We start from the raw sequence: 17090 nt of genomic DNA on the forward strand, positions 1-17090 counted from the left end.
GAAGATTTGACTTCCATATCATTTTGGAATATTGTCATAACCAGGAAAAATACTTATATTACCAAAATCACAGAAATGGCAAAATTCAGCAAACATGTGCCACAGTTACAGATACTTTGGTAGAAGGAAAAGAAAATAAAAATAGTTCTTCTTTTGTGGGGAAAGAAAAGTCATGAAATGTGCATGAGAAGTGGGCAGAAGGGACAGGCACCATCCCAATGTGCCCAGTCCAGGCCCAGTTCTTAGATGAAAAACACTCCACCTCTTCAGATACTTCTCCGTCAGACTTATCCTTCACAGTGCCCTGGGATATGCTGGCTACACGGGATTAAACAAAAGTTACTATTTATTTGGGAGTAACAAAACCATAAGCATGCTCCCCTCCTAGAATGACAAGCCTTCTCAAAGGCTGCAGCAACAGGACAATGCAAATCCTTTCTTAGGATATCTCAAAGACGAACAGCCATTTGAGATAAATGGAAATAAGGGCATTTAACTCATCAACATATTTTCGCTTTTTCCTACATTATGCAAAACTCTGAAAGAGTTAAGCTGTGAGTAGAACATAAAAAGAGCTGAAATTTCATGTTTTGTAAGCGGAAAAAAAAAAAGGCAACCCAAAAGCAGTTTATCCAGATGCTTCCTTTTCTCTATGTAAGTTTAAGATGCATGTGTGTGTATAGACTTGGCATTCCAACTCCTAATTACTGGAGGAATCTTTAAAAATTCATTTTAATTAAGGTAATGAGCTTTTCTTAGATGAGTCTTACCTGGTTAGGTTCATATACCATTAGTCTGTTCTGATATTGTGCCGTGTTAGTTACTCCACCTGTAATAGATTAGCACATGTTAGCACTTTCATGAATAAGAAATGGGATAGTCCAACATAAGAATGAGATACAATTAAAGGAAAATTAGCTACTGCTGAGGATCTGTTTGTACACCCTCATGGTGAACCCATGACATAGTTAAGAAGCTTATTGTTGAAGCAGTTTCATTTTCAAGAAACATTTCAGAAGCAATCCACTTTAGAGCAAGCAACAGGTACGCTGAGATTACCATAAAGGCCCCCAATTCTGGCAAGGTGCTCTGCATGGCCAGAATGAGGCGCAAAATATGGTGAGGGAGTGGGAGCAAGCATAGCACACTTAACACAAATCTCTACAATATATATGCCAGGGACACAGTTATATGGAAAATTCTTGTCCTTGGGTAACTTGGTCATTTTATAGCTGTAGTCTTAGGTGTGCTAACACAGTGAACAGTGATATCTTCTTTTTTTAAGGCTTTTTGATGTGGATCATTTTTAAAGTCTTTATTGAATCTGTTACAATATTGCTTCTGTTTTACATTTTTTGGCTTTCTGGCCCAGAGGCATGCAGGATCTTAGCTCCTCAGCCAGGGATCGAACCCATACCCCTGCACTGGAAGGCAAAGTCTTAACCATTGGACTGCCAGGGACGTCCCAACATAGTGATATCCTGATGTCTCTTTGGAAGAACTGTATCTAGAAAAACACATTACTTATCAAAAGAGATCTAGAGCCAGTGCTGTCCAATAGAATAAGCACCACAAACAGGAGTCACATATGCAATTTTAATTTTTCCAGTAGTCACATTAAGCAGAAAAAAGAAATCCTTTACTTTAAACTTAATATGAATTTAACTCAATAATAATTCCCTCCCTATCTCTGAGGGATACATTCCAAGACCTGCAGGGGATGCCTGAAAGTGTAGGATGGTACCAAATGCTGTATATACTTTGTTTTTCCTATATACATATACCTATGATAAAGTTTAATTTACAAATTAGGCACAGTAAGAGATTAACAACAATAACTAATAATGAATTTGAATAATTATAAAAATATACTCTAATAAAAGTTACGTAAATGTGGACTCTTTCTCAAAATACCTTATTGTACTGTGCTTATGATGATGATGATGTGGATGATATAACTGATGAGATGAAGTAAGAGGAATGACATAAATCATTTATGAAGCTTCCTGCAAGTATTACAACCCAGGAGTATCTTCCTTGAAGACCTGGGAGCCATCCCATTGAGATGTTATCATCAAGGAAGATGATGTTCCCATCTCTCAGTTTCTATGGAGGCCAGGAGCCTCATTCTGATGGATGCAAATCAGGAAACACAAATGACCAAGCCACAGAGAAAAACATGTACAGATTCAGGGTAACTGAATGTGCTCAACACATCACATGGATCAACCTTCTTCCAAAAGTACTTTGGTATATTTCTTCTAGTTCACTCCAATGCTTAAAAACCCTATTGTTTTTCAGAGGAGTTGACTTCAGACTGCATTCTAATCTCTCTCCCCTAGTGCAATAGTCTTGAATCAAGTCTTCCTTGTCTGTTTAGCTTTGTCCAGTAAAAATTTTGCTTTGGTAGTTCAAATATTTTGGATAGGTCACGACTATCAACTCCATGGCCAGAAGTCAAATCAACCAAACACCGCAGAATTAGTGCATCAGCTTAACGAAAGTGGAATAATCAGTCAATACTAATAGGTATATAAAGGAGAGGAAACCAGTCCAGGCCAACCATTACTGTCTCAATCCTGTAAGGAGAGTGTCTCTTTCATGTAACTGACCATAGCTACTATCAACTGGAAGGCTTTTTTTATAAGTTCTCTCCGAAGCTTGCAACCACTTTCAAGATCACGGAAAGTGGTCTGTCTGCAGAAGAAATCCACAAAGAACAGAGAGAAATGAGCTTCCTGCCCTCAAATAGTCTTCTCTGGATTTCTCATTGAATGTCTCATTTTTTTAAAGATGAAATCAAAGAAAAAGATAATACACTTAGGAAAGCTGAGGCTGAAATACCTACGTAGAGTCAAAATGTATGTCAAATACAGAGGGATGTTTGCTTTCCCCTCAGCCTTCCTTTATTTTATCTGATTAAAACTTGAATGTCCAATAATTCTTTCTCAGCATAACTACAGAAAAGTAATCAAATCTATTGAGACTTCACAAGTCTTCAGGGTTAAAATGATTGCCAAGTGCTTTTGATCTGGCCCATAACCTCCAGATTAATGTCCAGCTTGCCTATAATCATTTCTCCAAATGAGAGGGAACAGAAGGTGAACTCCCCCCACATTATTTCAAAACTCTGACAGTCTCTCTACTTGTTTTAGAAATATGAGACAGAATTAATATCTACTGCAGTAAACTATCTGTTTATGACACCATTTGAAGATATTTACACTACAATATGTATGAGACTCTGCCCATTATAGATTAAATGTACAACCAATGGATTAGAATGCAGCTACTGCACCCTCTCTCCCAACCAGGGCACACCACTTATCTTCCTGCTTTTCAGAATTACTATTTACTGTCTTCCTCAGATGCATTTATAATACAATTTTTCCCCCTTAATCTGTGCCCAGTAATTAGATTCTTTACCCTTACATACAAATTTTCATTCTTATGACAATGTTTAGAAATGAGATATTGGGTTACTAGTTGGGGGTAAGAATAAAAGTCCTAGTTAGTTATTTGGTTGATTACTTCTAGAATGTTAAACCACAGGAGGTGCCTAAAAAGCTCAGTGCTGTAACTTTTGCCAAGTCAGGATGGCAAGGGAAAAACCTAAGAATTGGTTCTATTGCTTTCCCCCTTTGAAACAACTTACAAATGAGCATATAAATAAAAAGCATTTCTTCTCAGTACAAAAAATAAATTTTAAAAAAGCATCCAAGTTTGCAGCCCACATTTCTCTAGCAGTATTACTCATTTTCAGAGCTTTATCATTACATTCCCTTCACATAACACTCTTCACTTTTAGATTAATCTTCTGAAATGAGATGCTAAGGATTTGCATACAGATTTGACTATACAAAAATAGATATGGAATTAATAACAGTCTCTATATGTTTTAATTTCTCCTAGACTGGAGTACCCTTGCCTGCAGCAGTATTCCTGGCTTTGAAAGTCATCAAGCTGATTTGTCTGCTCTGGGTTATGATGCCACATGCTGCTATACTGTCCCCTGCAATCAAAGCACTTGCAAAGATAGATTCCATGCCTTCCTCTATCGAGTATATTTTATAGATTGGCAGTTTTGATCTCCCTCCCCCACCCCAGGGGGGATAATCTGCATCTTAACAGCTTTCTATAGATACATCTGTCATTAAATATGCCATCTCGTATCAGCAACCATTTTTAAAGCCAAGTTTTCCCTAACTTTGAAGTGCCAGAGTCAAAGTTAAGACTTTTCAGCCAAAATTGAAAATGAACAGCCCTGTCTTATACTTTTGAACTGTGACTTAAAGATATACGGCAGGTTCCCTCAAAGTCAAATAAGTCTTTAAAAACTGCCAGAAGGAATGAAAAGTTACCACCATGCTACCAGCAGTGAGAAATGCTTTCTATCATCAAGACAAGAGTAACACATTTTTCTTAAGCTTCCCTGTTCAACTTCCCACAAAACGTTGTGACAAATGGATGCGTGCATGCCAGGGAGAAGATGACAGGTGACTGCCAAACAAACAACCTTTGTCTCCACTACTGTGAGCTCACTACTCCTAAATTCGTTGTGCTCAAAAGCAACAACTCACCAGTGCTGACAATGTCCATAAAATAGTGTTGGTCAATATATGTTAGTCAAGTTAGGTCAAGTGTGTTGGCTCTGCTCTTTCTTTTTTTTCAGGGATCTCTGTTAAGCAGAGAGTACAAAAGTCTTTAATAGGAATCTGTGGTACCTAAGGTAGCGGTAGTACCCCTACTGGAACAGAGCAGGATGCAAAGAACTGAATGTGTCCGTGCTCTTAGCTGAAATCAAGATTGCCAGAAGCATCAGCAACCTTAGATATGCAGATGATACTACCCTAATAGCAGAAAGTGAAGAGAAACTAAAGATCCTTTTGATGAAGGTGAAAGAGGAGAGTGAAAAAGTTGGCTTAAAACGTAATGTTTAGAAAAAGAAGATCATGGCATCCGTTCCCATCACTTCATGGCAAACAGATGAAGGAAAAGTAGAAACAGTGACATTTTCTTTTCTTGGGCTCCAAAATCACTGCAGATGTTGACTGCAGCCATGAAATTAAAAGATGCTTGCTCCTTGGAAGAAAAGCTTTGACAAACCTAGACAATATATTAAAAAGCAGAGACATTACTTTGCCAACAAAGGTCAATCTAGTCAAAGCTGTGGTTTTTCCAGTAGTCTTATATGGTTATGAGAGCTGTACCATAAGGAAGGCTGAGCGCCAAAGACTTGATGCTTTAGAATTGTGGTGTTGGAGAAGACTCTCAAGAGTCCCTTGGGGAGCAAGGAGATCAACGCAGTCGATCCTAAAGGAAATCAACCTGAATATTCATTGGAAGGACTGATGCTGAAGCTCCAATACTTTGGCCACCTGATGCAAAGAGCTGACTCACTGGAAAAGACTCTGATGCTGAGAAAGATTGAGGGCAGGAAGAGAAGGGGGCAACAAAGGATGAGATGGTTGGATGGCATCACTGGCTCAGTGGACATGAATTTGAGCAAACTCCAGAAGATAGTGAAGGACAGGGAAGCCTGGCGTGCTGCAGTCCATGGGGTCTCAAAGAGTTGGAACTACTTAGCAACTGAACAACAACAATGGTCTTAGGGAAGATGCTCCAGGCTGGAATCCCGTCAGCCAGTTCAAGATTGTGGAAAACCATCTAGAGTTCTTTGCAGATCTCTTGAAGGCCTGCAGTGCCGGCCTCACGGTAATCTGGGGGTAGGGGAGGGAGAATTTCAGCACAAGCTGTGTTATGTGTCCCCCCCCTTACAGCTCCTTTATGACTCTATTCTGGGTAAGCCATTTAGCAGCCAAGCCCAGGTTCCTCATATGCAAAACGGAGACTGGAACCTCTCTCTCGGGCTTCAAGTGAATGCCAGTACTTGGAATAGCAGCCATCCATAAAGGGAAGTCTACCACGATACTGTAGTAGTTTGTTCATAAAGGTTTCTTACCATTTTCATAAAAGGTACAAATGAGCATACATGGAATACTGAAAAAGTAACTAAGTATGGAATACTGAACTAATGAATGAATTTTGTAGTCTGAAATAGATTCCTTATAGTTCTTTTTTCTAATAACCAGAATTACTGACTGGTTTATAAGGGTACCGAAGACTTTTTCCTTTTTAACAGTTTTAGCTTCTGCTCTGTATGCAAACTTGCTCCAATTTGCAAAAGATTTTTTAGAACTTCACACTCATAGTCTAATTATCAAAAGAATAAACTGGCATTATTTAAGTTCATATAAGTCATTTTTTTAAAAGAGCCAAACTCATTAATATTCCTTGATAAAAGGGATACCATGAGAATATTTATAATGAATGCAAAAATAAACATTTTATTATCTTATTTTTACATGAGATTATACTGCCCATATTTTGGGAGTGTTAATACTGCCACATAAACAATGAAAGCCAAGAATCTTTCTACTCAATTAGCATCTTGAATAGAAGCACCCTTAATCCATGCATTAAATTAAAACTAGAATCCATATTATTTCTGTCACACTTGAGGAAACCACACAAATGGATAGGTAATTAGTACATTTGAAATCCTGCATAGAAAGTCTCAAATTTATAAAAACCTATAACGAAAAGATTGATGCACTTGAAAATATAAATTTTATATATATATATATATGTCACCTAGAGTGTGCAGATATAAATTTGTAACCCAAAATATGTCAAGTATGCACCATGTGTTATTGTAACTAAGTGAAATAATAAGTGATGGTAACATCCACTACAATGCAGATGTCAGCTGACCTTTAAAATCTCAATAAAATCCACTCTAACTCCAATTCCTTATTCTGCAGAAAGCTGGAATCCTGCCTCCAAAGATTCTACAGGTTCCTAGCAGGATTAAACTCTAAAGGTCACTACTGCCTATCTCTAGTGTGCTGGCTTTGCTGTGTTCTTGTTGAATCTTTTACCTTTTTCCTGCAATTACACAAACTCTTCAACCAATTCCCTATTTCTATGATGTATTGGGTTGGCCAAAAAGTTTGTTTGGTTAGTGAATAGGTTTTTCAATCAGGTTCCTAGTGAAAATGAAAAATATATATTTTCACTTAAAATCGAACAAACTTTTTGGCCCACCCAATAGCTTTACTCTTCTTCTCTCCTCTTGGGAATAAAGAAAAATGACATATTTCTCATATTCTTAGGTAGAACAATTCAGCTCACTCTTTTTTTCTACTTTCTTTTTCTAAATTCATCTAGGCAGACACAAATTGATCATCTCAACAAAGACTGTTCTCACCATGGAAGAAATGGAGCCAATTGCTGTTTTGTTGTTTTGATTTTTACCTACTTAAGCTACCAACTTGAAAGGCCATTAGGCTATTATATTATAATATGTAATCCTTTCAGAAAACAATGTTCTAATCTAAGCCAATATATTGATACTTTAGAGAAGTCCATATTATCACGGTTCCTTTATACATTTTAACTTTATATCATTTCTGTTTCAGAATCTAAACTATAGAAACACAAATAGAAAGACGTTATCTGGGTCAACTCTGTGCCCTAAGATGGTCAGTTAAGTAGACAATCAAATGATCACTGATCCTACACAAATGCCCAGGTATGAACTATTCTGTGTATCATTAACTCTCAGTCATGCCACTTGGAAGTTCTTTTTACAATGTAAGCATCTGTTTTTGAGATCTTTCTTTTTTGTAACTGATTTGTGTGGTTTCGTGGGGAAAGTATGGTTTTCAAAAACCAGAGACACAGAAATAAAGTTCCTTCTTCACCAAATAATCACTGTGTTATCCCAAAAAACCACTTAACCTCTTTAAGTCTCATTTCTTTAGGAGCAATGTAAGGGGAAGCTAAATGCTGCTTCAGAATAAAAGCAAGTCAGTTTAGGATGAAAGCTTTGGTGATTATTTTGGAGAATGTGTAGGTGATCTGATTGCTTTCTTTGAACTATTTAGGTCTTTTAAAAGCATTGTAGAATGGTTCATTTCTGTTTGGCTTCCATCTCAGTATAATACTGTAATGGTTTTGTTTTAATCTCTCTCAGATGGGGAGTAGTAAAGGCTGGATCATAACTGGTGGAGGGGGGCATGGAAACAGAACAAAAAGTAACTGCTGGGACCAGCTAGCTGCTGGGACCTAAAACAAAAAGATTATTTCATTCTTAGTGGAATTCCAGCTTACTAGAAACTGAGGGTAAAGAATCTGCCAGGCAGGAGATTCAGTTCGACCCCTAGGTTGGGAAGATCTCCTGGAGAAGGAAATAACCCATTCCAGTATTCTTGCCTGGGAAATCCAATGGACAGAGAAGCCTGGCGGGTTACAGTCGATGGGGTTGCAAAGAGTTAGATACAACTACTGAGTGACTAACACTTTCAGGAACTTTTTAGTGGAATATCAAGCTATCAAGCCCCAAACTCCTCAGGAGCAAGAAACAGAGCCTCTTAGGCAGTCATTCCACATCACAACAAACTTATTTCTCCCTCAAGCAAACCTGAGGCCCTGGACCCCACCTAACTGGGATCCCAGCAGGTGAACTCTTTCAGTAGACCCTCTGGGGCATTCCCAGTCTAAAAAACTTTCCATCATGAGTGAATTCAAGGATTTGCCCTCATCAACTCTGCTGCTAAGTCGCTTCAGTCGTATTCGACTCTGTGCGACCCCATAGATGGCAGCCCACCAGGCTCCACCGTCCCTGGGATTCTCCAAGCAAGAACACTGGAGTGGGTTGCCATTTCCTTCTCCAATGCATGAAGTGAAAAGTGAAAGTGAAGTCACTGAGTCGTGTCCAACTCTCAGCAAGCCCAAGGACTGCAGCCCACCAGGCTCCTCCGTCCATGGGATTTTCCAGGCAAGAGTACTGGAGTGGGGTGCCATTGCTGTACCACCAAAAAACAGAACAGAAATTTGCATACTGGGATACCATAATTTTGTGGTTTCTAATGTAGCATGGGTTCTGACACAATTTGTATAAATATGTTAGTTCCTTCTGTTTTCTCTCAGAAACTTTTCCCAAGTCCACTGCCCTCAGGCCCTCTTCCTGATCCTGAAATGGCACGACCTCCACCAACAACTCTGCCTCTTGCTTGACCCTCATCAGGTCCCTGCCCCTCCTCTCTCAGCTCATCTAGGTCCACACCCAGCTTGCATCCTGCCCTGGAGCTGGGGGGTGCTCTCTCCTCCTGTCCAAGCCTGAGCCCCTGCCTAACTCCCACTGTCCTGTCTGGGACCCGGTGTCTGCCGTCAATACTGTATCCCCCACACTTATTCCCATTCCTGGTACCTATGAGCTGCTCTCAGCACTTGAAACCAGAAGATGCCCCGAGTCCTTCATTTCAAATCCACTCTGTCCTTCCCCTTAGCTATAAATTTGCTTAATGCACTCATTCCTCCAAAAAAAGTTCCCTCCTTTGACCTAGATTCTTTTTCCTCTAGCTAATCTCCATTCTCTCAGCCAAACTTCTTTGTCTTTCCTTCCATCTTTCCTCCTTTATTCTTCCTAAAGCCAAAATGCTACTAATTTATAATGAAAAGCACAGCTGTCACCCAGACTGAAGTACGTGTGTACCTAGCACAGTACCATCTCTCCCTGCAGGATGGAGCATGGTAACAGGCAAGTTGAGGGGAAGGCTCAAGTTCAGGGAGTCAAGTTTTGATGAAATCCCAGCATTGTGCAAAGGCGGCCTATACTTGCAGCTTTCACTTCTTCACTTTCCATCTACACCTTTGACCACTGCATTCTAGCTTCTACCTTCTCTCATTCTCCTGAAACTGCTGCCAATATAACTACCAAGTAGTTCCTGGCTGAAAAATGCAGAGAAAATATTCTGGACTTGGACATCCCCACAGTCTTGGACACCTCTCACCCACCCTTCTGCTCTGGCTTCAGTTTCTATGATGCACCTCCTCCTCTGGCCTTGCCATCGCACATTCTCAGGCTCCTTCCTTCGTACCCCTTCCTCTGCATGCTTCTCACTAGTGTCTCCCAACTTTCTGTCCCTTTCCAGACCATCTCCAGCTCCTCTGGCTCCTCGCACTCTTCACCACCTTCTCATACTTAATTTGCTCTGAGAACCTACTCACTTCCGTTTGCTCTGAGAAACAGCAGGCAGGAAGCTAGTGAAGGAGGCTAGATGAGATGCTAGCGGTGGGGTATAGAGAGGACTTGGGGGCTGAGCAGATATAAATACCAGGCCCCCCTTAGTTGGCCTCCTCCCACCGAGCTCAGCTGCCCAGGTACACGTGCAAAGTGGACCACAGGGTTTTTCCAACACTGGATGCTTGCCAGAGGCTAAGAGAGTTATGGAAATGGTTGGACCATGAAGCCCAAGCCTGAGCACAGGGAGGGGTTAATGGGCAAGTAGGAAGCAGCCAAAGGACCTGGGGCTAGGTGAGGCTGAAGATGCCACCAACTTCCAGGAAGCCTCTGGCTCCCCTACACTGATTACTCCCTGCTTCACACTAATTCTGTATCTTGGGAAGACATCTCTCATCACACACATCACACGACACTGTAATCATCCATTTAAAAACTGTGAGCCCCAGCATGGGACCTGCCTTTGTGTCTTTGTGGCTGCAGCACTAGCCCAGAACCAGACTCAGAGAGATGAGGAAACTTGCTCAGTTTGCTGGCTGGCAGAGTGGAGTAAAGTTTCACACGTGCGTGAGCCCTCAGTCTGTGACCTCAGTTCACACAACCAGCCTCAGTCATGCCCCCTGCTTGTCCCTAGTATTTTGTATATAGTTTCTTTAGATGCAATATTTGCACATTAAAGCTATAGCTGTGGCATTTTCAAAATGCTGACTATATTTTATATTGTTCTAATTATAATGAATACCAGAAAAATTAAAGTCCCTTTAATGGGTTTGAATAAATAAAAGTTATTTTAAATGGGGCAAATGCAAACTTCATCTAAATTTAATCAAGATGAAAATAAACATATATTCTAGGGAGTTAAAGAAGCCCTAGCAAATGTTCTTTCACGAATGAAATAGCTGAAAAAAACTCTTTGATTGTCCACTCCTAGAGGGCAGGAAGTGTGTTTGCTGATTTAATCTTATGTATCCATGATCCAGCACTGACTTAATAAGGATAGACCATTTCCTGAGAGAATGAAGACAGCACTAAGTGCCACTCTTGAGGAAATGCAATGCCAACTGTCTTATCTCTGTAGTTTAAAGGCACTAATTTTGTGGTTAGCCTCCCATTATCCTGCTGCCAACTGGCAAAAATGAAAAGTAAGTTATTTTGCAAGATGAGTTCGGGATTCACTTTCACTCACATGAAAAAGGATCTTTTCAGTAGTTCACAAACAATCTCTTACAATGGAGAGCATGCCTTTAAAAAGTACAACAGTGGGATACTTAATGCTTACTTTACTTCAGGATTGTGAATTTCAAGTAGAAATGAGGTGCGCGTTTGTGAACTGGGTCACGATGTCAGATGCTAGAGGAGCCTGTAAAATCTGACTGTCTCTAACATCTTAAATCACATGCTAATAGGCATATCTACACAGCCCGATTTTCTGAATTCATCTCTGCTTGTCTCATTTTAAAAACAAGGGGCAAGTTTCCAGGTGTCCTGACCCTAAAACGGACAGCGAAGGGGAGAGTGAGCACACTGGAAATACTGAGTCTCTGCATGGGGATGACCCAGAGAGATGTTGTGGGGAGGGAGGTGGGAGGGGGTTCATGTTTGGGAACGCATGTAAGAATTAAAGATTTTAAAATTAAAAAAAAAAAAAAAGAAAAGAAACATTCGTTTGTGTTCAATGGAACAAAAATAAGCCCCTAAAATCCACATCACCTCAGGCAAAGTTTACAAAATACCAGAAGGATGCCAATGACCGGATCCACCATCAATTAAACTGGAAAAAATTAATTATTTGGTAAAGGATAAGGAATAGCCCGAAATATTTTCATCTACCCCAAAAAGAAATCAGGGTAACATTTCTAAATCAGAGACAGTCAGGGTGAACTATATTCCTTTTTTTTTTTTTAAGGGCCCCTAGCAACCCTTTCCTATCCATGGTTAGATTCACAACTGATTTATTATAAGCTGGGCCTGAGGAAATAGGCAGACGACTGAAGGTATTAGAAACGTCACTGGTGATTGCCTCTTCTTTCCAATTAAAGGTATTGTACTGTACACAGGGAAGTAAGCTTTTCATCTCAAGTACACAGTAGGGAGAAATAAACCTGAGAAAATTGTGATTGTTTTCATTAAGTATGGTTAACACAGGCAGAATGTATTAGTGCAAAAAGAGAACAAAGGAAATTATTTCCTTTCATAGTAGGGAAAAAACAAAGAGATACAGCAGCAGAAACTGAAATAAATGGATACACTTAATAAAACCGAAAAGGAAACATATAGACCCACATGGAGAGAGAAGTCAGCTAGATGGAAAGTTATGACCAACCTAGACAGCACATTCAAAAGTAGAGACATTACTTTGCCAACAAAGGTCCATCTAGTCAAAGCTATGGTTTTTCCAGTGGTCATGTATGGATGTGAGAGTTGGACTATAAAGAAGGCTGAGCGCTGAAGAATTGATGCTTTTGAACTGTGGTGTGGAAGAAGACTCTTGAGAGTCCCTTGGACTGCAAGGAGATCCAACCAGTCCATTCTAAAGGAGATCAGTCCTGGGTGTTCATTGGAAGGACTGATGCTAAAGCTGAAACTCCAATATTTTGGCCACCTCATGCAAAGAGTTGACTCATTGGAAAAGACTCTGATGCTGGGAGGGACTGGGGGCAGGAGGAGAAGGGGATGACAGAGGATGAAATGGTTGGATGGCATCACTGACTCGATGGACATGGGTTTGGGTGGACTCCGGGAGTTGGTGATGGACAGGGAAGCCTGGCGTGCTGCGGTTCATGGGGTCGCAAAGAGTCGGACTTGACTGAACTGAACTGAACCTGGTTGAGAGATCTAGATCTAGGCTAAGATAAGCTTCTCTGCTTTCTTAGGGCCTCACTCAAGAAAGTGTTAAGTAGTTATACCTCTAAGACTATGTAAGGGAATCTCCAGCATTTTAAAAAAAGTTTTATAGCCAAAATTAAAAATAAGGAATAATCATTAAATTATGAGTTTATACAAAATTTAGAAAATGCAATGCAAAATTTAGGAATGCAAGACCTTAGACATATGTGAAAACTGAATGAGTCAATGGAAGGAATGTTAAGCTGGAAGACAATCTAAAGTACACTGATTTTATAAATCCATCATTGTTTTGTTATCTAAGTACAGATCCGTTCTTCCTAATAGCGATGACTCTCTTGTAGCCAAGTTTAAGGTTTCTTCAACAAATCTAACAGGATATAGTCCTAGCAGCTTTTTTCTTAACTGCTGAAATATATACTTAAAGAAAAGGAATAAGTCACCAGATAAATGAGGTCTTATCTATATCAATATATAATAGCATACACACTCATATCTAATGTTGATTTGGTATACAGGACCACTAATTTATCCTCATTTACCCTCTTCCTTGGTTTCAATCTTCATTCATTAATTATTGAGCAATTAAATCCAGACATGAGCCAGGTTTATTCAATAAAAATCAGTGAATTGCCAATAATTGAGGCACTACCCAGAGACGCCAAGACTACAGCTGTCTCCCTAGTTACTGAAGATAGCAGAAGAAAAAGTAGGCAGAGTCCAGTGAATTTACTTTAAATGCAAGGGAGAATTTTGTTCGAGCAGATTTTAAACTAGAGAAGATTACTGAAGGAAACTGAGTAGTTTTCACTAGTGTACTTAAAAGTGATTATTTCTTCCAAGTACAAATATCTCTAAGTTACTCTTAGTATTTATTTGATTTGACTATTCTTCTTTGTCCTTGACACAGAAACCTAATAAGTTCCATTTGGGTCATAAAATGAGTATCCTCCAACTGAGAGGAGATGCAACTTTCTTCCCTAATATGCAAACCTTTCAAAGGAGTACATATGAGGTTATTTTCAACAACAGGATTGGAAACACAAGTTGATAATGTGATGTTAATAACACATGCCTCACAGGTTCCTTCTGTGGCAATGCAAAGGCAGACATGAGAAGCTAGAAGTGGCATGTGGGTGTGAATGAGCCAAGACTGGCCCCGAGCAGGTACCTGCTGAAGCTGGGTTATAGGAGCATGGGATTCATTATATTAGTATCTCTCCTTCTTTAATAATCAAAAGACTTCCCAAAAAAAAACAAATACAAAAAAAAGTAAAATGATAAAAAAAAACCCAAATAATTAGGAAGAATGGGAAAGTAAACAGGAATAAAGGACTGGGATGGCATGAAAAACTATAATTCACAAATAAAAGGAAAATGTTATTTTAGCCAATAATTTAAATCTCTTCCCTCAATGCAAGCAATGGTGCTGACCTGGATTTATTCCCACTGTTATACCCATCCATATGGATTAACTGGGCTTGTCTTCACCTGCCCTGTCTTTGATAGAATGGCTCCTACTCAGCCCAAGGTGAAAGGAAAAGCAAAGGACCACAAGGAGTGCAATACAGTCCATGAAGATGAAAAGCTGACAATCTAAACAATAGAAGGTGTGGTAGAAAAAGAGTGGTAATGGGCCATTAATTTCCATTTTTGAAATTTTACCCCACTAATCACTGAGAAAGTCACAGAAATGTCAATTACTTCCCCTTACACTGCTCTCTATAGAAACAGGTGCCCAGTAAATGAATGTGAATTAGCTAAACTGGCATCCTTGGCTGAATTGTTCACAGACCCATGTGGCCACAACTACCAAAGCCTGACTTTTCAATTTATGAATGAAAGTGTTCTGTAATAAATCCAATCTATGAAGCATGTTCTACCTGATATCCACAGAAGACCATCAGCCACATATCCAGCGTGACAGGACAGGGACCGGTCAAAGGACTGGACAAAAGTCCACTTGTTCTTCTTGGGGCAGTATCGCTCCACGGTAGGCAGGACCTGACGCAGTTCATTTCTGCCCCCGACAGCATAGAGGTATTCATCCATGGCCCCCAGCACAAAATGCTCCCGGCAGTTTTTCATGGGTGCTATCTCTGCCCAGGAGTTACTGCGAGGGTCATAGCGACAGGCAGTCCTCACAGCACACGTCCGACCACTGGCATGCTCAACTTCCCCTCCGGCTACAAACAGGAAGTCCCCCATGACTGCCACACAGTGGTGGCTCCTGCCCACGGGCATGGGAGCCAGCTCACTCCAGTTGGCCACAGCAGCGATGAGCGCATTCTCCTGATCCACGGGGTTGAAGTACCGGAGTTCCTTGACTTTACAGACCTCACGCTTCTTCCCACCAATGATGTACAGGGTATCCGACTGGAACCGCGGTTTGGTCCTGCGAGTCTGCCACACGGGCTGTGCGTAGATGCTCTGGTGGTATTCCAGGGCCTCGTTGACCAGAGCTGTTGCCGTCTCGCTTGCCTGGACCAGGGGGTGGGACAGGGCAACGGTGTGGAGCGTATCCACGTCCATGAGGCCGAAGCGGATATACTGCAGGAGCTCATCCAAGTACTGGTAATGGCAGCTGTGTTCCAACCACCTCACGGCTAGCTGAAACAGAGGCAGGGAGGCGGAGAGAGCACAGAGGTAAGAGCGAGCCAAAGCAAGGGGGCGCACGGGCCTTGCCATGTATTCTTTCAGACACTTCATAATTTACTAGTTTTCCTTACAAACCATGTACCACTCAAATATTGCGATACCCAGTTGAGGGATATTTTTTTTTTCCCTTTCTGCATCAGCAGAGACACAAAAGAACTCAAAACACTGTTGGAGAGATTAGGAACAATGTTAAGTAAAATTGACAAGACTTAAAGTACCACTTGGGGTGAACAATAATTACTTCTCAAAAAATGAGAATATGGTGGTTCAACAGGCTGTTCTCTTGGGTTTTAGGCATAAGAGGCTTGGTGCCCCCACCTCCACCAGGAAGTGTCAACAGTGAACTGTGTCATCAGTATAAGCAACATATGTCAACCAGTGAGTCAAGGTGCTGTATCAATACTAGTAATGTGAGAAAATATGTGAGCATCTGAGCCCAGAGGGTGTACTTGAGAGAAAATCAATATGACACTAGTAGCATGATTTTAAAAGAAAAAGGACTTTCCCCCCACTCCTTTGGTAGGGTATCAATCAGGAAGCAAGAGAAGAAAAAGAAAGATTGCAATGTACCCATTTTATTTTTCTCAATTAGTTTTCATTTTGAAGACAGTTGTTGTTTGCACTGTAAGATACAGCAATTTGATAGAGCTATTTTCATAAAAACAGGATATAGAGGAAATTATCTGTGTATTATGGACACAAGAGCAGAATTTAATCCTAGCCTTTTTGTTTAGGGCTAGAAATCTTTCAAGAAGGAAAAGGTAAAAACTTTTGGCTACAGAAAAATAGAATTTCTTTAAAGCAGGCACATTAAGTCATAAATAACAAAATTGAAGAATAGTTTAGAAAACAATAGCAATAAAAAGTCAATTCATGATATGGAGCACTTTAAGTTAATTAATGTGACTTAATATTTAAGTTTGGCAAAGCTTTCCAAACACCAGCATAAAGAAGTATATCTAATAATTTCAGTCAACATATTTGATAGAAACCCAAGTCTCCCACATTGCAGGCGGATCCTTTACCAGCTGAGGCACAGGGAAGCCCTTTATTCTTAATAGTACCTATGTCAAACTAGATCGCCTAAGCAATATAAATGTGGACCTGAAAGAATTAGCATAAAAAAATAAATAGAATACTGAATACTTTTGCTGTGTTTTACTTGCTTTCTGACCAATGGAACCGGGGTTCTGGGCTTCCTTTTTCCGCTGATTCACTGCACTAGAGGAAAAAATGCCTGCAGAGACAGAAGGAAATGTCATGGCCTCAGACCATTACTCCCTGACAAACATGAGCTGGGTTTTCATCCTGGTGAAAAGGATTGCTAAACTCTCTGAAGCATCAGATAATTTCTGACTTGTATCCATTTGACAAACGGCTCCAAGAGGGAAGGCATATTGTGGGCATGTCTTTTCAGCTTTCCAGATGAAGAGAATGTAGCCAGTGAATCCAATATATGCTAAATTGCATCTCTTAATGAATAATGAGTGAAGAGAAATGG

At 40.2% G+C, this 17090-nt stretch overlaps 1 protein-coding gene across 4 annotated transcripts in view; it reads right to left on the reverse strand.

Moving 5' to 3' along the window:
- KLHL32 (kelch like family member 32) overlaps positions 1-17090 on the reverse strand; it is a 215485-nt gene that overhangs the window by 17106 nt on the left and 181289 nt on the right. For all 4 annotated transcript variants that reach the window (XM_069599240.1, XM_069599237.1, XM_069599238.1 and 1 more), the window contains 2 exons: positions 14815-15541; positions 771-829 (listed from right to left, as the gene is read on the reverse strand). In XM_069599240.1, the coding sequence (XP_069455341.1) occupies positions 771-829; positions 14815-15541 (786 nt within the window). The remainder of the gene's footprint in view (positions 1-770; positions 830-14814; positions 15542-17090) is intronic.

The sequence above is a fragment of the Ovis canadensis genome, chromosome 8, assembly GCF_042477335.2.
Source record: "Ovis canadensis isolate MfBH-ARS-UI-01 breed Bighorn chromosome 8, ARS-UI_OviCan_v2, whole genome shotgun sequence".
NCBI classification, from domain to species: domain Eukaryota; kingdom Metazoa; phylum Chordata; class Mammalia; order Artiodactyla; family Bovidae; genus Ovis; species Ovis canadensis.